The 21,003-nt window shown below is 39.4% G+C and overlaps 1 protein-coding gene across 1 annotated transcript in view; it reads right to left on the reverse strand.

Moving 5' to 3' along the window:
- Positions 1 to 224: 224 nt before the first annotated feature.
- The window catches only part of NT5DC1 (5'-nucleotidase domain containing 1), a 118,726-nt gene continuing 97,947 nt past the window's right edge, over positions 225 to 21,003 (reverse strand). The window contains exons 9-12 of the mRNA XM_065889021.1: positions 11,914 to 12,032; positions 10,660 to 10,812; positions 6,018 to 6,186; positions 225 to 462 (exon numbers count right to left, since the gene is read on the reverse strand). Coding sequence (XP_065745093.1) covers positions 347 to 462; positions 6,018 to 6,186; positions 10,660 to 10,812; positions 11,914 to 12,032 — 557 coding nt within the window. The 3' untranslated portion in view covers positions 225 to 346. The remainder of the gene's footprint in view (positions 463 to 6,017; positions 6,187 to 10,659; positions 10,813 to 11,913; positions 12,033 to 21,003) is intronic.

Genomic DNA, 21,003 nt, shown 5'->3' on the forward strand with positions numbered 1-21,003 from the left:
TTTGGGGAACACACTTTGAGAACCACTGGTCTAGGCAAATGTGTAAATATGCATGTGTATGTATATATATCCCCAGGTGATTCTAATCTCAGAACTGCTAGTATAGAAAATATTAATAAGATTCTTTTCAGTTCTAAGATATTGAGATTTTAACATAATGAGAGTTGTTGGGTATCAAGATGATCTCTATAGAAAGGAGACCTATGGAAAAACATACCAATTTCTTGGTCACTTCATTAAGAATTTGTTTCTATAAAGCATTTTACAGTAGTTTTTGAAAATTAACATTTTTACAGTACATTTGCTGTACATATGGTTCTTCACTTCATTTTTCAGTAAACATAGTTTATTTGGTTGTCAGTTTCCCATCATTTGATAAGACCAATGGAGGGTTTGGATAATAGCCTGCTGTTTTTGAATTGTTTGAAGAGAAACTTGTAAATTTGTAGTCCAGGGGTAATTCTGGGGAAAAAAAAAAGATTCTGCATATTTCAAAAGAACTTTCATAAATATAAACAAATCAAAATTTGATAGTCATTGATAATAAAACATTTTTAGTTTCATAATTTTAATATTTCTTTTGTCACCTGGATAGGTTGCGTGCTGTAACTGGTAAATGAGAACTAATAATCTTCATAGCCCTTAGTAATAGTTACTAAGAATAATCTTTGAATGCTTAGCTAAATAAGAATTCTAATATGCACAATATGGCAACGTTTTCCATCTGATAAGCATCACACACACACACACATGCACACACACAAACACACAGCCACAAGAGGGGGGAGAGAACATAAAATTCATACTTTATTGATGGTGGGACGCTGTGACATCTTCAATATAAGTATCTCAAAAGCTAGCCTTCAGATATTTTCTTCCCAAGCTTCTTCAAAGAACCATTACCAGAAATATTACAAGTGAAACGTTATATGTCATGTAATGATAGTCATTCCACATGCAGATACTGGGTAGTCATCCTTATTTCACAAATTTCACATGTAAAACATTATTTGGTAGTACTCAGTATTTTGAAAATGATACTAACATAAAAATGATACTTTATATTAAATGCCAGTGAGAGTTATTAAGACCCAAATAGTTAATCCTTATGAGGAGAAAACTAGTGCTAAAGATTGGGCAGAAGGAACACTGCCTTTCTGAGGCCAGAGAAAGCTAAGATTACTATAAACAGAAAAACATTCGTATTAGTGAATTTCACTGGTCTTCACTGCTTCAAATTAGCTGGAGCATATTTTGAGCCATTAAAAAGGCTCATTAAAAGGCATTGGAAAGTACATTGATTAAAAACTGAGTTTCTAAAATAGTGCATCTGAGGTCCTGGATTTCTTATAAGCCACAAAAATGATACAGGCTGCGAGCTGACCCAGCCGCCTCTTTCTCTGTATTTCCTACACACATCCTAAAGTAAATGTTTTAAAAGCTGTTATAAGGTTAAAATGATTACATTATCAAAATGCTTATAAACCAACCATCATGGTAATGTATATTGCAAACTTTTATAACATCTATAAAAATACCTCCTAAGCATTTAAATGTCAATGAGAGAACCACATCTAACAGAATATTGACGAATAAAGAAACATTACATGAATACAAAAAAGGGGGAATATCAGGTTTGTTTTTCATTTCCTATCTCATTTAAAACAAAAATTTTATTCTCTCAGGTAGCAGAAAAAGTCTACTAAGGTTAAGAAATCTGGGTATGGAATAGCCAAACTGAGATCAGATTACTATTGTGTTAAAACAAGTACGTCCAGATTGGGGATTCAACAAGAGGGAGACATTTGCATGTCTTAGAAAAGTCACTGTTGGGTGCTTTTTGGAAGAAAAGAGAATGGTAGACAAAGAACCAAATTCTTGTTTACCACAATGATGTTCTATTAAACTCTGTGTACTAAATACACCATAATATCAACCACATTATCTAATAATTAAATGAAGAGAACCAAAATGAACAAATATTCTTAAACAGTAAATTCAGTGTAAAACAACACAGAAACAGAGCAACTCTCGGGACTTTTTTAAAAGATACTGGCAGGATAACATTTATATAAAGATCCTATCTTCAACATGTCTAAAGCCATGACCATCACACCATTTTTCTTTCAGCCATTTTTCTTACTTGGAGGTCAATTACACAGTACTTCCAAATTTACTGAATATGTTACTGAAATAATAAATTTCAAATTCTGTGTGAGATATAATTTCCTTATGAGAATGTGATCGTAAGCAATGAGTGCTAAGTTAAAGAGAGATGAACACTTTGCTTTCTGAGGCAATGTCTTGGACCTCAAAATCGACAATCAAATATAACTTACCAACCCTCTAACTCTCCCCCCACCCCAAATCGACTCCTTTAGCTTTGTCTGACTACTGGTGAGTCCAAGTATTTTGTCCTAAGAGAAGTTAGAAGACAAAGGCTCTGCCAAATTCTTTTCCAGGGTGCTGAGGAAGAAAGCTTTTGGAAAGTGAAAATGGGAGCCACACTGATGTTACTACTGCTTCCTTAAGGAGAAGTGATTACCCCAGAAGACAGACAGGGGATTATTTTCCCATTTTTTGAGAAATATTTAAATCCTGGAATAATGGAGAGTCACTTTTCCTTGACTCTTTTACTATTTCACAACTATATCCCACTGAACAGTTTCTATCCAGGTATTTTAGAATAATTCAGTGACTTCTATTATCACACAACCCTACTCTCTCACTATAAATTTGAGTCACTTTGAAGGAAAGAGTGAAATATAAAAAATTGAAAATAATAGTTTAGTCCTGGGACAGTCGCTCCCTTCAAGTTACAGGGTCCATTTCTTTAATAGGAAAATTGTATATGAAAGGAAGAAATATATTCTTTAATTTTATGTGTGTAAGCATGGAACAAAATGAAAAAAAAATCTTTTGAAACTGGTGAGAATGAGATATTTCAGTGAGTAAGATATATTGACATACTGGATTTGTATAATGGCATAGAGGATGGACCTTTTGGAAGGTCACACATATCTTAGGGTCATCATCATCCTACCAATAAATATCAGATAAATATCTTACTTTACTTTCTCTCATATCCACCCTGTGAGGGTGGTATACCCAGTTTAAGGAAGAAGAATCTGAGGTTCAAAAAAAAGTAGACTTCCACTTCTGAATTGGAGCTGAGACAATTAGAAAAGCTGGATAAAATAAAAACATCAGAGTGAAGTTATTGGGGAGCTGAAGAGGCAACTAAGACCCGAGGACAAACACTTTCTGGGAAGGAACAAGCAGCAGTGAAGTGAGCCAACATTCTGCCACAGCTTTTCCCTTTAGGCACCAGAATTCTGGCTGGGGGCAGGGCAGAGGCAGTTACTAGCAGCAGAAAAACCAGAAGAGATTTTGGCAGTCTTGAAGGGCTACAGAGACAAAAAGTGAGGGGCTGGAACCTGCTATAAACAAAGGGGTGGAGAACCGGATTCTAGACTCAAGCCCTTCAAGGGAACTTCAGGAAACTAAGAAGCAAGCAGAAACATACCCCTCTAAAGCACAGTAGATTTTTCAGCAGTCTCTTGGTATTGAGAAAACAGGGAGGGATTAAATTCTGACCTGAGAGAAGGGAGGGTGAATACCTCGGACTTTCAGTGACACTATTTCTGAAACCAGAATTTATTATTATGAAGTGATTCTCTTTCATGTTAAGGGATTTTTTTTCCTTCACATTAATCAGAGCTAACTCTAACTTTCTTTTGGTTACCATTAACATGGTATTGTCTCTTTCTATCTTGATATTCAAACTTTATGCATCCCATTCTCCCCATTTTTCTCTCCATTTTTGTTTTTTTTTGGGGAGGGAGGTTAAAATTATCTTACATAATTAGTTCGATACATGTATCATTACAATGCTTTTGGTAGTTATCTTAGAGATTACGAGATGCACTTTTGACTTAATATCTAACATACTCTCATCTTTGCCATATAATAAAGGATGTTAGAACACATTTAACTCCAGCTGTCCCATTTTGTGATTTATATGCCATTGGTGTCATATGTCTTAAAATTCTTTATTTAAACCCCATAGGATTTTTTAAAATTGTTTCTAACTGTAAATATTCATTTTAATTTATTCATACATCCTTTTGTTGCTGTATATTCACTTCTTCTTTCATCTCCAGTCTTCCAAGAGGGATCATTCTCACTTTTGCATGAAGAACAAGACCCTTTAGTATCTTCTATATAGTGCAGGTCTTCTAGAGATACATTTTCTCCATTTTTGTCTGTCTAAGAATATTTTTCTTTTATTCTTTAATGATATCTTTACTTGGTATAGAATTCCATCAAGACTGACAAGCATTTTCTTTCAGCAATTTAAAGATATCATTCTACTGTCTTTTGGCTTCTTTTGTTTCTGGGAAGAGTGAGATGTCAGATGTCTAACACTTATGAAGTACTCCTTTGAAATCAATCTGTCTTTATTCTCTGACTGCTTTTAATATTTCTTAATTATCTGGTCTTTAGCAGTTACCTTTGGGATTTCCCTTTATGTATTGTGTTTCATTTCTTTGGGCTACTTAAACCTTTGGCTTATTTTCTTTCATCATTTTTGGAAAGCTTGTTGTAGCTATTGCTTTTGGCTTATTCTCTCATCGCCTAAGTTTCTAATTATAGGAATCTTATTCCTTCTCATTATATCTCCTGTGTCTCTTAGTCCCTCTTCCGTATCTTCCATGCTTTTTTCTCTTCAGGCTTCATTGTGGCTCTTTTCTTTTGGCCTATTTTCCAGCGTACTAATTCACTTTTCCTGTGTCTAATCTTCTGTTAAACCCATCCATTAAGTTCTTAATTTTTACTTTTTAATATTTCAATTTTAGAATTTCCACTTTTTACTAGTTTTTATATAGCTACCAAATTTCTCATTCCTTTCTTTTCTGTACTTGAACCTGGTTATTTCTCTTAGTGTAGTCTCATACCCTTGTGTGCCTGGTTATTTTTCATTATGTGCTGAACCTTGTATTGTTTTTTGAAACAATTTGAGTCCTAGAATGATGTTATCTTCCTCAAAAGAGAAGCGTCCTTAATTCTTACCAGGTGCCTTGGGGCACTACCAATCTAGAATCTCCTCAATCCAGTTTTAGGGATTCAGCTGATTTAAAGCTGAGCTTCAGTTCCTGTGAATGCCTACTTCTAATTCATCCTTCAGAGTCTCAGCAGAGATTGAGAAAGTCCACCAGGCCCACCCCTCCTTTGGCAGGCCCTACCTTCCACTTTCTACCCCTGTAGGTTCATGAAACTATGAAAAGGCCACTCACTTCTTTGAGTGCCTTCTCCTGAGTTAGCAAATGGGGGGAAAAGTAGCCCCCAAAGTCAGGTTCACCTTACTTGGCCTCCTTAGCATCCTGTCCTGGTAACTCTTCCCTAGCTTTCTCCTATGACTCCAGGCAGACTTAAAAAAAAAAGGTACAGCATTTGTAGTTGGCTTCAGCGGACAGGCAGGTCTTAATTACCTAAACTGCCATGTCTAGGTGTTACCCAAGAAAAATCTATAAATGCCATGGGAAAATTTTCTTCTTTTAAAGAAAAGAATTCTAGGGCTTCCCTGGTGGTGCAGTGGTTAAGAATCCACCTGCCAATGCAGGAGGCATGGGTTTGAGCCCTGGTCCGGGAAGATCCCATATGCCGCAGAGCAACTAAGCCCGTGTGCCACAACTACTGAGCCTGCACTCTAGAGCCCGCAAGCCACAACTACTGAGCCCGTGTGCCGCAACTACTGAAGCTCGCATGCCTAGAGCCGGTGCTCCACAACAGGAGAAGCCACCGCAATGAGAAGCCCGTGCATCGCAACGAAGAGTAGCCCCCAATCGCCACAACTAGAGAAAAGAACATGCACGGCAACAAAGACCCAACACAGCCAAAAAAATAAAATAAATTCATAAAAAAATAAATTAAAAAAAAGAAAGAAAAGAATTCTAGTACTTCAGGTCATTACTGTCCAGCAGCAGGTAAAGCTTTATAAGTATTATCCACCTTACCTGCTATTGCTTCAATACTTGGAATTGCAATAGTGCTGTAAGCACTGATTCTCTTACAAGACCATGTATAAACCAAGGAATCTTCTGTATTTTCCAGTCCAGAAACTGAATCAATAAAAAAAGAGCCCCATTTTTTAGATAATCTATTTAGAGGCTTTGCCTTCGGTCCCTGAAACAAGAAACAGAATAACGAAACTGTGATTAATTAGTGTTCAACCTCATTATAAGTTTTTTCCACCAATAAGTAAATCAAAATAGAACTGTGTAGGAATTTCAGTTGTTTAACTTTATTTAACCAGACTATATACTGTATAAAAAGTAAAACAAAACTTTGTAGTCCTTTAATGTTTTCTCCTCTGGCTTTGTTTGGGAACCCCTTTCTCATCCTTTGGGATCTGGCTTGGATGCCACCCAGGATATTTTCCTTGATTTCCCACAGCTGGGTTGGATTAGGTCTCCTCCATCTTCTCACACTCTGAATTTAACCCTAATATGGTACTTCTCATAGTATCTTGCAATTATCATACTATTTACTTTTCGCCCTGGACAGATTATAAACTACAGAAGGTTAGGAACGATCTCATGTATTAGTGTATCCTTAAAGGCTTAGTGCCTAGGACATAGCAGGCACAGAAATGTTGTAGACTAAATAAAACTCATTCAAAAAATACTTCTCAGTGTTTTATGGGTATAGTATAAAACTAAGAATTGAAAAAAACCCTATCACGTCCATAGAATTTGGATTATAAAATCTGTCATCCTTTTCTGATGAAAACTTCATTTTGGAGCAGCAAAGAGTCCTAAATATGCCTTTAGATTCATGATTCTTTGCGCTGGAACTCACTTTGTGAAGCAAGATGAAAGTATGTGTTTTTCACGTGATGGTGTTTAGAAATCACTTAGCAAGAATCTATCTGGATTTCACCAAAGATATTTAAGAGCAGTATGGAATATAAATATCTATGCTTCTGTGTGTACATTTAAGGTGTATTTAGCTATAATTTCTCAAGGTGTAAAGAGAAGTTTATAGTGTCACTTTGATTTACTTCATTGTCTTTTCTAAAATAATGAGTGTGAGAAGAAATGACCCGCATCTCACAGGCTGTATGTAGATAATGGTTCTGCCAACACGGAGTGGTAATCTGGGCTGCACATTATTCCTTTGAAAAGAGGAAAACAGACCTGTTTACCCTTTCTGGTTCAATGTATTATGGATGCTGTTATTGTCTAAATGTTTGTGTCCTTCTAAAATTCATATGTTGAAATCCTAACCCCCAAGATGATGGAATTATGAGGTGAGGCCTTGAAAAGGTGCTTAGGGGTCATGAGGGTGGAGCCCTCATGAAGCCCTCATGATTAGTGTCCTTATAAAAGAGATCCCAGAAAGCTACCTTCTCCCTTCTGCCATGTGAGGGTACAGGGAGAAGATGGTGGTCTATGAGGAAGTGGGCCCTCACCAGACAGTGAATCAGCTGGCACCATGATCTTGGACTTCCCAGTCTCTAGAACTCTGAGAAATACATATTTGTTGTTTATAAGCCAGCCAGTCTATGGTATTTTGTTACAGCAGCCAAAATGGACAGATGCTCATCTTTGTTTATTCTGATGCTAAAGTTTTAATGACTCATTTTCTCAAATATAAAATATATATATCACTAATCAAAAGAATCATGCCATTTCTTGAATATATCAACAAGGAGCACTCCTATTTTCATTGAGCCTTTATCTTATAGATTTCATCCCTTAATGGTAAGTGTTCTCACCAAGTTTCTATCTTCTCTTCTTCTCTTTCTCTCTTGTCTCTCTCCCTTGGACATCTCTCAATTTTCCTCGCTTATCCTAACCTATCTCCCAAACCAGTTTGATCTCATCCTCCAGCTATTTCAAAGAAATGGGATTCAACATTAAACCAATCACATCTCTCTCCTCACAGAAACGTCTCTCCTCAAAAAACCAGGTCTTTCTCATGACTTCCATATTTATACGAATAAAACCCACCAATTCCAGTTGGCTGCGCTTAAAAACCATCGATGTTTTCCGTCTCAGCTCCTACCACCAGCACCCAGCTAGTTGTACATCCGCCATGTACTCTCTCCATCTCTTTCTCACTAGTGCCCACTGTTCATGTTTGTATCACCTCTAGCTGGGCTGCTGGGACAGCCCGCCACAGCATCCCTTCCCATGTGCTGAGCCCATCCTTCACACAGCTGCTAAACGAAAGCTTCACCCCTGTTGCCTGAACACCAAACACTGCTAGTGATGCCTTTGGCTGACAAACCTACACATCTGCTATTTTACGGTCAAGACTGTGTACTGAAGCCTGTACATTACAATCTCTGTACACTTATTCATGTTACTTCCTGAACCAAGAATGTTATTTCCATCAGTTGAAAATGTACCTGTCCTTCAATGTTTACCTCACATTCTACATTTTTTATAAAATTTTCCCTAATTCTCCTCAACGAAGTATCCATCCTGTCTTGTTTGTAATTCTTTTATAATTTGTACCCTCTGGAGGCAGTTATGCTTTATTTGTACACGCAAGCTCCCTGACCCCTTTTATCCACAGACTAATATGTTCTGTTAAAAGGATCTGTGTATGATTCTATTATAAGTCCCTGATATTCATAGTAGGGAGGCTTGCACAAATTAAAAACTTAGTATATGTTGAACAAGACAATGGTGTCAGACTGGTCATTTAATGACTGGCCTTATTAAGATATCTCTGCTAATCCAATAAGCTCTTACTTATGTCTGATAGTTGTGATGAAAGTTTTGAGTACTCTTCTGAAATATGTGTATGTGTGTGTACACCCAACAGAGAGCTACCAAATCCTGTCTCTTCAGTCACAGTGGGTGGATTTATTAAGGACATACATGTTCAATGGAGCAGGGCTGGGGTGGGGAGGTGGAGTGTGATGATGAAGGAACATTATTTCAATTCTATCTTGGGAAATAAAATCTTCAAGCTGTTGACTCACTGTTTCCTGTCGAAGAGCCAATTATTAACTCTTTGTTCATGATGTGTTTATAACTAATTAACAAGAAAAGGGGTCTGTGGGAGAAGGATGGAGCTACCGTCTATGTAATGCTAAAGGAAACATTCCCACTGATTCTTCATTTCCTTATTACTGTCTGTGCATTCTCAAATCATTTTGAAGAAACCAAATCTCCTTATTTCTCTTTAGGGGAAACCTCCTCCCAAATCCCTCAGATTAGAAGCCCAACCTCCTGGAAGGTTATTTTAAAGCTCTTTTTAACTCAGTCCACAGAACTTCCAATGTCACACTGAAGACCAAATGCTACTCAGTGGAAACCTTGTAGAAACCTGACCCCTTTATTCTAACATTCAGTTGCATCTACTTATAGCTATCTTTTTTTTTTTTTTTTTTTTGCGGTATGCGGGCCTCTCACTGTTGTGGCCTCTCCCGTTGCAGAGCACGGGCTCCAGACGCGCAGGCTCAGCGGCCATGGCTCACGGGCCCAGCCGCTCTGTGGCATGTGGGATCTTCCCGGACTGGGGCACGAACCCGTGTCCCCTGCATCGGCAGGTGGACTCTCAACCACTGTGCCACCAGGGAAGCCCTCTTTTTTTTTTTTTTTTTTTTAAATAAATAGACTTTATTTCTTAGAAGTTTTAGGTTTCCAGATAAATAGAGCATCTCCTTCCCCCCTGAGCCCCGGGGCACCCACTGGTCTTTTCCAGGATGTCATATAGTTGTATGTAGTATGCAGCCTTTTCGGAACTGGCTTCTTTCACTTAGTAATATGCACTTAAGGTTACTCCATGTTTTTCCATGCTTGATAGTTTCTTTTTTTTGCGGTACGTGGGCCTCTCACTGCTGTGGCCTCTCCCGTCGCGGAGCACAGGCTCCGGAGGCGCAGGCTCAGCAGCCATAGCTCACGGGTCCAGCCGCTCTGCGGCATGTGGGATCTTCCCAGACCGGGGCACGAACCCGTGTCCCCTGCATCGGCAGGCGGATTCTCAACCACTGCGCCACCAGGGAAGCCCGATAGTTTCTTTTGATTGTTATTTTTTGATTGGATATTTGTTTTTTGACTTGTGTTTTCCCTTCTTTTTAGATTGTTCCACTGGAATGAATTTAGGAAAATGCATTTTATTTTCTGACCTTTCTTCTTTTCTGCTTATTTTTGCTTTTATACACTATTTTCCCTTTCTAGATTTATGACGTATTTTACTTTTCTTTCCCTCAAGTCTTTACCTATGTTCATTTTGGGTGGCTCAGGAGTAAGCTTAAGGGAGCTACCAATTTTGTTAAGTTAGACCATGAAGTGAGAGCACAAGGGCTTTCATGGCCAAGCAAAAGAGGTAGAGTATAACCACAGCGAGTCAGGATCTGGCCGCCTCATCATCAGCCAGAACACGGCCACGGTGCCACAGCACTGGATGAAAGTAGAGAACTCGGAAGACAGACATTACAGACCATTACGTTAATGGTCAACAGCATTTATCTTGGCATCACTTAAGAACTATCCACAAGATCAACTGTAGAGCTGAGATGGCATGAAGATCACAGTAAGTGCCAACAGATTTCATCTCTCTTGGCACAAACAAGCACTTTCTAAGATACGTGAAACACAAGGCTTTTCTTTCAAGGAAAGAACCAAAGGAGACCCTTACCTCATATTTTCCTTTCTTCTCTAGAGGCTCTGAGTCCTCAGGCTTCCCGTCTCTGTCCCCTCTGAGCTCTTCCAGGATGAGGACTGTCTCCCAATTACTGTAATGACAGGCTGGGAAAATATCTGAATGCATGCTGTCACCAAAGTAAACAACCTGTAAGTCAGAGAGCAAATTCTGTTTGAGACATGAGAATTGTGAAAGAGTAGTGTTCATTTTATAGAAGGCAGAAGAAAATCCCTCAACAGGTATCAGAGTTAAGTGATGTAAAAGTTGCGGAGACGTCTTAAATTTCCTTGAATAACTTCACAGGTGACCTGTCCTATTTGATTCACAAGGGGTCAGGTTTAAGAAGTTACACAGTTCATCTGCAGGTAGAAGAAAGGCAGAAGGTAAGTGAATTCAATTTTCTGAAATGAAAATGAAAGAGCCCATATGGTTACAGTTAAACCTGCCCCTGGAATTGAAGAGCTGGTGAAATATTGGAGACAACCTGTTACAGAGGGTTAGATTAGCAAGAATGCACAACACAACCAATTTATCAGTTTCTGGGCGCCACCCAGACCTGCTGAAACAGAATCTCTGAGACTGGGTGGGCTTGGGCAGGTGGACTCTGGGACCCTTCCCAGGCATTCTGAGGCAAAGCCTCATTGGTCTAGTTCATGTCTCTTAATTTACAGATGAGGAAACAAGGTTAAGGGAACACGAACTAGAACCTCCAAGGCAGGAGTCCCCAGGGGGCTGTGACAGTGTACGAGCCAGTGGAGTAGGGCTCAGTGACCCACTGACCCTCCTTCTCATGGGGCTCCCGGCAAACGTTTTTTAGAAGAAAGCATCCTGCTGTTAAAAATATACCAACGTCCAACATCAACCACGTGGCCAGGATGTTAAATGCTAATGTGTCTTCAGTCTATAGTATAATCAGTTACCTGCTTGTTTTACACATAAAAATGTTCCTGATGGACAGTTATCAGGATAACATTCCTCGGTAACCCACACACTATTCCACTGTATCTCTCAGGTCTGTGGCCTCCTACTTGGAATATCTGTTTTTCTCTGTTACAGAGAAAGACTCAATGTACATGAACAAAGGAAAGGCTTATTTAAGCAGAAGAGGTAGGCAAGGAGGTTGGCAGACAGGCAGAGGCAGGTGATTCCCTCACAGATAACTATGCTGAAGGCATTTAGAGTTATGGTTTCAGTTTACAAGGGCTTATATCTCCAAACCCTTGTAAACTGGGCTCAGTCAGAAAATACCTTGGGTTCAGGTTTGCCAGTCATTTTCTTCAGAAGTTCATAAAGGTGGACCGCATTCCCTTGGGAGTACCAGCCAGGTTTATCCAGAGATGGCAGGGCCTCTTGTTCCTCGTCATTCTCTGAAAGCACAGTTGGACAATCACATACTTTTTAATCAAGTGATAGCACCCAGCTGGACAGACCACACTCTGGCATGGCTGTAGGACACGTACAAGAAGGAACCATGTGGGGATGGGAGCTAGCATTCAGTGATCACCTATATATCATGAGCACTTCATGGACGTATATATACTTTTCAAAGATTTTTTTTTAAGAGCGGTTTTACGTTCACAGCAAAATTGAGAGGAAGGTACAGAGATATCCTACACACCCTCTTCCCTCACAAAGGCAGAGTCTCCCCCATTGCTGGTGATGAAAAATGAGTCCAACATATCACAATGATACGAGTGAACTCCTCCAGAACAAGGAATTCTAAAACCACATTTACAGATAATTAAAGCCATATCACAGCAACTGCCAGCTTAAGGTCAAGAGACATTTATGCCTATTTGGTTGACATTTCAGCAGCCATGTTTTAATTCTTCTACACAATCTAAAGAGTAGTTGAAAAACCAACCACGTATTAGCTTCACATTAAGAGTCTAATGCATAGTAGACTCAGCATATTCCTGGAGAAACACAGTGAAAACCAATTATTTCTCACGTCTGTCTGTCTGTCTGTACTTAGCACAGAATGTCTTACCATGTAAATAATGTGGGTTTGATGGCAACTGGGAAATGAGTAATTTACGCAAATATTTTTGAAAGCAAATGTACATTTGATATGTAGAGGCCCACTGTACAGGAACAGTGGGAAGGGCATCTTTCCATTGCTTATTAAAAACAAATCTACAGAATCATAATTTCTCACATATTGGGACTCAGTAATTAACAAAAAGGAAAAAAAACCTTCTTTATACAAAGACCAAAACAAAATACTCACTTTACACAAACCCCTCCCTCCCCCTCCCCGTTTCCAGCTCCCACACTGGAAGCTGCTCTGCAGGGTACTAATTCATGCAGGGCAGCTTCCAGGGCTCTGGTGGAACCTCCATAACTGGGAAGCTGTGGGACTCAGAAAACTATTAATTCCAGCAGCAGGGAGCCAGTGTGGTGGGCTGTGAAAGCATCAGAGCCGAAGTGGAAGCAACACAGTCCAAGGGAATAAACTCAAGGAAGCTTCAAGCACAATCTTTATAAACCCAAACATTTTCACACCTCTTTTCATGGTCTATGGGAAACAGTTATATGAACTTTCATTTTCACATAAAATAAATAAATGTGCCCTGCAAGCAGTACAATGATGACACTGATTTGAAATAGTTTACTTTAAAAGTATATTAGAAGATAATAAATACAATAGATAAAAAACAGAGGAAGACAAAGGGGATAAGAGAGTGACTGTGATTTGTTTCCTCAGTTTTAAAATGGGATAATAACAGTACTTCCCTCACAGAGTGAGTGTATAAGTGAATTAATACAGATGAAGCACATGGAAGAGTGTGGGCCACGTAGGGTTGAAGAAATCTTAGCTGCTATCCCTTCATTTCACAGGCGCAGAAACTGATATCTGGAGAAGCTAAGGAATCTGCCTAAAGTTACCAAACTGCTACAATCACCCCTCAAAGGACTTCAAATTAGGGCGAGAAGACAAGGAGTAACACAACAATCAATGAAAGCAAATAGTAAATCAAACTAAAACTCTTTTGAAAACTATAATTTGCTTCTGGATACAGCTGTGTTTTACAATAACAAAGTAAATCTCGTTTTTTAACTGTAAGACCATACGGACAAGTAAAAACAAAAAAACAAAACAGTACGTTTTTAGTCAGCATAATAGTTACAAAATTAATATGGGGAAATGACAGTCAAGGCTATGGCTGACAGCCTTGAAGAAAGCAAGCTCCATGACTCAGATAAGACAGAGAGCCAGAGAACTCATGTGCCTGGGCCTGACTGGTGTGATGTCAGAACTGGCTCCTGTGGCAGCTCCCAGCAGCTTCTCCCAAACTCCCAGAGCCTTTGGTGTTACTACCTTACCAATGTTATAAAATTATAGTATGTATTTGTGTGATGTTTTTGAATCAGTAATACATTTAAGTATTTTTAAAAGACTCAATTTTTAACTCTACCTGCTATGTGCTCACCTCTTCTGCAAAACGTAATCATTCTTTTATGCATATAAAAGCAAATATATATTCTCTTTCTCCACTTTTGAAATACATTTATTGAGGTATAATTGACATACAATAAACTGAGCATAAAGCATACAATTTGATTAGTCTGGGCACATGTATATATCTATTATGAGCTGAACTGTGGTCCCCTCAAATTCATATGCTGAAGCACTAACCCTGTTCCCCAGAATGTGACTGTACTTGGAGACAGGGCCTTTAAAGAGGTGACTGAGCTAAAATGAGGCCATGGGGTGGGCCCTAATCCAATACTATTGGCGTCCTCATAGAAAGAGGAAATTAGGACACATAATTAGGCAATTAGGACACAGAAGAAAGACCATGTGATGCTACAGGGAGAAGATGGCCATCTATACGCCAAGAAGAAAGGCCTCGGAAGAAACCAATCTTTTTGACACCTTGACCTCAGACTTCTAGCCTCCAGAACTGTGAAAAAAGAAATTTCCATTGTTTCAGCCACTCAGTCTGTGGTATTTTGTTACAGTAGCCCTAGCAAACTAATACAACACCCGTGACCCCTCCTCCCTTTTAAATGCAAATATCAGCATATTCGGCACACTGTTCTGTAACTTGATATTTTAAAACCTTATTTTATTGATAATATGTTGTGATCTGCCTGTTTTTTAAAATTCCATGATTTATTTAAGTCTTTTTTTGATAGACATGTGAAATGTTGTTACAAGGAAAAAGTTACAAACATGACAGAATTCGCCTGGTGGGATCAAACAAAATCCCACCAGGATTTCTTTCTTTTCTTCTTTCACTCTTTATTTCAATAATCTTTCACAAACCAATTTACGTAGAGGGATACGGCAGTGAACTAGATGGTGTGAGTTCTTGAGCTCAGAATGTTTATTTTCTAGGAGTGACCTCTGTCTTGCTAGGGGTTTACTTAACAGTGATTTATGATTAAAATATATTTATAATTGTTTTGATTTCTAGGACTCCTTCTAATATGAACTTCACTAAACAGTTCATATTTGCTTTATACATCTCTTCTTCAATTTTGAGCTAGAAAAATTTCTCACCAATTATGGATTTTCATACACACTTTCTCCATTGTTTTTGGAATGGGCAGTAAGATACTTTTCAAGTAAAATACCTCCTAAAATGCCTGCCTGTGTTGGGGACTATAAAATGGAAATTATACTATTAAAGGAAATAAATACTTTACCAGTGAGCTGGAGCAAATTTCATAAACAGAAAGTGAAACTCCTACGCTTACCCTTTATCTACTTTGGCTTTGGTCATTTAGTTAAATATGCTTAACTAACTAGCTCATTTCCACACCTAAAATGATAGGAAGTTTATTTCTTTTCAGAATAACAACCTTCAATTAAATGTACTCACTAAGACATTCTCTTGGTCTTACTAAAGTACGTCTTGGTGATCTGACCAGTAGCATCTGTTTCAACAGAAAATCTGTTTAGAAATGCAAATCGAAGCCTTTTGCCCAGCCCTACTGGATCAGAATCTCCATTTTAACAAGATCCCTAGGTGATTTGAGTGTAAAGTCTGAGAAACACTGATGTAGAAAGAACAGCAGGAAAATAAAACAAAACAAAAACCTGATAGAACAATAAAAGGCATTCATTTCACCAAGGAGAGAGTAATGGGCACCTGTGGGGAGCAGTGAGAATGAAGATGAAAAGGTAACCTAGCAACCAGATTTAGCCTTAGGGTGCTATATGGAGTGGGAAGCCAATGAGATTCTGTGTGTGATAAATATATTAAATATATTGTAAGTCTAACAGTAATAAGTGAGCAATACAAAATATATTGAAATTAAAGCCAGTGACAAATAGAAATCTATGCCAATGAAAAGTATTTGAGGGCAGTGGGCAAGAGAGAGAACTAGAGGTATAAAGGGAGGCAGAGGGACGAGGGAGAACGGGGAAGAATGATCAAAGCTTAACGGGAAGGGAGGGGACGGCAGAGATGAGATATTTCTGAGGTAGATTAAACAGGACTTTATGAAAAAAACAAGACAAAACAAGAAACAAACAAAACCCCCCAGGACTTGATGCACAGCCTCCTGGATGTGAAAGGGTGAAGATGATGAAGGTTTCCAGCTGGGTTTATTCAGCGGCTGGTCAAGGTGACCAGCATATTTGGTGGTGGTTTGCTTTCAAGGTGGAAGGAGAATCAAGTCTGATTTCAGAATACTGGGTGGAGGTGTCTGGTGTACAAGACAAAATATGGTGTGAGGTTCTGGCAAAGACAGCTGGGGCAACATCTGGGAGTCAGTGGATAGGTGAAAGCTGAGACCAAGACACCAAAGACAGCAAGTTGGGTCATGATTCCCAAATTGGGCGGCGCGGGGGAGGGGTAGTTGGTAGCAGGAGACTGGCGTGGTCCCTCTCCCCACTGAATTTACAACCTTGCAAGGTGGGCGGACTCCCTCCCCGCACCAAGCCTTAGCTCTGCTGAGCTGAGTCGTGAGATAACAGATTTTGCCTAGAAGAGGTTCCCCGCCCCCGAACAGTCCTTAAGCCCCTGTAGGGATCAAGCTGAATGGAGCTCAGCCCCCCACCTGCCGAGTCCCCACCCTCCCTTTCGGCGCCTCCATGACAAGGGCTGCCATCAGTCCTGTACAACTGCGCAGAGGATGCTGCAGTGCTGGGGTCTCTGGGATTGGCTCACCGTGCCTTCCATCCCAACAAGCTTCTTTGCCTTAATTTTACTTCTAACTTTAATCATTTGGAGCAATGATCTGATTTACAAAGACAATGGACTGTCACGTAAGGGCCAACTGACGTGACTTGTACAGTAACATTAACTGCCACATGTGGGATGTTTGGCGGGTTACAAGGCTGAGAGATCAGTTAAGTACTGTAATAACCAGGACCTGATGTAATACTGTGCCAATTCATACAAGGGATGATAAGGGAGTGGCAGGTGACAAACTTGAGAAAACTGGAGGATAGGTTAGTTGTTAAGGGGAGAGAGGAGCTGAAGATGACAGATTTCCCTAACTTGGGCAAGATCTGTGGTTCGAAAAGTTATAACAGAGTTATGGAATATGGGAAATGAATAAGTTGTTATAGGTATGTAAAGTTTCATGTGATGCCAGGGCTCTGGGGCATGGAAAGCTTAGAAGACAGATAGAAATAGGCCTCTGTAAGTCAGGGAAAAGTGAAACCAAGAATTAAGGAATTAAGGAGTCATTAGCGAACAGGTGACAGTTAAAACCAGAGGGTGGTAGAGAGCTGACAACAGCAGGAGAAGAAAGGAGGGTCAATGCAGAACGCTAGAGAGTAGCAACATTTAACGAGAAAGGTGAAGGGAAACCAGCAGTGGAAACAGAGAGAGCAGTTAGAGGTAGAAGAATCAGAATCAGCAGCAAAATAAACACTGCGACAGAACACAATGTATTAGGGATTCTTTAATACGAGCAGTGTGAACCTCTTATTAGTAATAGAGCTGGCAATCCTTTTGCCCCCTAAATGTGAATAAACTATTTTGTATCAGCTCCAGAAACTGCAGGATTCACTGTGTCTTACACCAAAATGTTTTAAATCAGAGGACCAGAAAACTAAAGCTGGAAAGTACTTTAGAGATCTTCTAGTCTAATCCCTTCTGGATGTGAAAAAACTGAGACAAGCTCTATATCTATTATAAAAGCATGAAATCCCATACATTCTGAGGTCCATAGGCATTTTATTCTAATCATTATAGACAATGGTGATAGGACTTTGGGTCCTATTTCATCCAGCCAGACTTTTCAACTCTTAAAGTTAAGACTTATAACATTTTCATACTTTAAATTCAGCCAAGATGACTATCAAGTCTTTTAATGAATATAATATCTGAAAATATAGTTTGGATAACTATTATTATGTCAGTCCTCAAATCCAATTTGATAGTGTAAAACCAAAAGAAAATACTGCACAGAGGTTATAAGATAGATACCTCTACATGGTTATAGTTTTTAAAAGCTTACCCTTATATCTCTGAATACTCCTCAATTAAATAGAAATACTGCACAAAGTACAGTAATTTGTCAGCATAAGTTGATGCGTTTGTGGTCTCCAATATGTTAAAAAATTTGGTATATTTTTAATGTGCATTGTTTTCTGTTACTGGTATTTGTGTGTCTGAGTAAAATTTTAATAAAAACCTTGGTGAAACGGCATAAGTACTACTGTAGGTATAGAACAGACACGGATTTTCTTGGAACAAAATATGAAAACCTTGAAGATAAAAGTAAAAATAAACATCTATTGAGTACTTAATGTATTTAAATATAAGTTTGTGAAGAAGGGAAAAACATTGAAATTTTTTTCCTGGTTTAATACAAAGAGTCCTATTTGACGCCTTGATTATTTCTTTTTTTTAAATTTAAATTTTATTTTACATTGGAATATAGTTGATTTACAACGTTGTGTTAGTTTCAGGTACACAGCAAAGTGACCGAATCCCTGATTATTTTTTTTAAATCAAAGATTTATATAAGACATTAAACCAATATATAAAAAACACCATCGATCCCTGCCTTTCTACTAGGCCAGGGTTTCTTAACCTTGGCACTACTGAGATTTGGGGCCAGATAATTCTTTGTTGGTGGTGGTAGGGGTGCTGTCCTGTGTGCTGTAGGTTGGTTAGCAGCATCTACCCACTAGATGCCAGTAGTATCCCTCCTCCAAACTTGTGACAACCAAATGTCTCCAGACGTTGCCAAAGTTGCCCTGAGGAGCAAAACTGCCACAGCTGAAAACAACTATACTAGACCATTCTCATCAGCATAATGCATATTCGAGTGTCTTCAGTTAAAAACAATAAACTACAGGTTTTCCTTGATTTACGATGGAGTTACAACCCGACAAAACCAGCATAAGTTGAAAATATCTTAAGTCAAAAATGCCTTTAATACACCTAACCTACCGAACATTAGCCTAGCCTACCTTAAACATGCTCGTAACACTTACATTAGCCTACAACTGGGCAAAGTCATCTAACACAAAGCCTATTTTACAACAAAGTACTGCATACTTCATGGAATTTACTGAATCAGTGTTCAATTAAAACAGAATGGTTGTATGGGTACAGCATGGTTGTAAGTGTACTGGCTGTTTAACCTCATGATCTGAGGTACTGGCTGACTGGAGCTGTGGCTTGTTGCCCATTCCCAGCATCAAGAGAGAGTAACAAAAGGCATATTGCTAGCCTGGGAAAAGATTAAAATTCTAAAGTTAGGGCTTCCCTGGTGGCCCAGTGGTTGAGGGACACGGGTTCATGCCCCGGTCCGGGAAGATCCCGCATGCTGCGGAGCGGGCTGGGCCCGTGAGCCATGGCCGCTGAGCCTGCGCGTCCGGAGCCTGTGCTCCGCAACGGGAGAGGCCACGGCGGTGAGAAGCCCGCGTACCGCAAAAAAAAAAATAATAAAAAAATTAAAAAAATTCTGAATTTGAAGCACAGTTTCTACTGCATGTGTATTGCTTTTGCACCATCATGAAGTCAAAGAATCTGAGTTGCAGCACTGTAAATCGGGGACCACCTGTATGCCCCTGATCCTACACTGTCTTACACCTAAAACCTCAGTTGTTTGACTATTTGCATAGCTAAAATTCTAGAAAGAGTTGTTTACACTCATGGGTTTCACTACCTCCAATGAACTCTTCAAGATACTGCAGTCTGGTTCTATATCTATCAGGGCTCAAGACACCAGTGATCTCTGTCTTGTCCACTACAATGGACATTTCTCTTTCCTTTTCCAATTGACTTTCAGTAGCATTTTCCCTAGGTGACCACTCTCTCCTCTCCTCACCGGTTTATGAATGTTGTACTCTATTTCCCCCACTATAATCTGTCTGCACCTACATCACACTCTTTCTTCTCTATCCTTAATGTTAGAGTGTGTCAGAGCTTGGTCTGGGCCTTCTGCCTATCTGTATTCTCCCTCTATGTGATCTGATGTAAGCCCAAGGCTTTAAATACCCCTCTATGAGCTGATGAATCCCAAATTTATATCCTGAACCTACACCTGTTCTCTCGGACTCCAGGCTCATTTATATAAATTTCCTAATTGAGAGCTCCAGTTAGATAATTCACAGTCATTTCAAAATTAGTACATTGAAAAATGAGTTCTTAATAATTATATTAAGAACCACCCTGCACAAACTTTTCCTCTGTATTTTTCCTCATGGCTGTAAATGGTCTCACCATTCACCCATGTGCTCAATTCAGAAAAAAGAAAAATCAGCAACCTGAAGTCATTTTTGATTAACTCCCTTTTCATCTGTTGCTTCTAAAGCATCACCAAGTCTTGAGTTTTCCATTTGCACAATGTATCTTAAATATGTCTACCTCTCTCCATTTCCAGTACTACTGCCTCAGACCAAAGCACCGCAATGTCTCACTTGCGACATTCAATTGCCTGGTCTCCCTCTTTCTCTCTATCCTTCCCCACATCCAATCCATTCCCCATCCAGCAGCCAAAAAGGTCTCTATGTCACTCGTACATCTCAACTGAATAGCTTCAGGTTGCTTTTGCCATAAAAATTAAAAGCATTTCCACAGTGTATGCGGCTGCCTGCCTCCCTAATTTCACCCCTTCTCTGCCCATGACTGTGTGCCAGAGTCACAGGTCCCTTCTCTGTCACAGGAACGAGCCCAAACTACTCTCACACGGAGGCTTTGCATTCGTTTGTCCCATTGCCAGGGCTACACTTCCTCTGCTCTTCTCATTACTCATCCCGCAGGTCCCGCCTAGCAAGTCACCTCACCTGACCTTTTCAGACAGGCGTCCCCTGGCCAGGCACTCTAAGGTGGCCTCCCGGTTTACTACCTCACCAGGCAGTCATTTCCATCTCAACAGGTAACACGACCTGTAATCATATCCCAGGCATTTACCAAT

This window comes from Phocoena phocoena, chromosome 12 (genome assembly GCF_963924675.1).
Source record: "Phocoena phocoena chromosome 12, mPhoPho1.1, whole genome shotgun sequence".
Classification (NCBI taxonomy): Eukaryota; Metazoa; Chordata; class Mammalia; order Artiodactyla; family Phocoenidae; genus Phocoena; species Phocoena phocoena.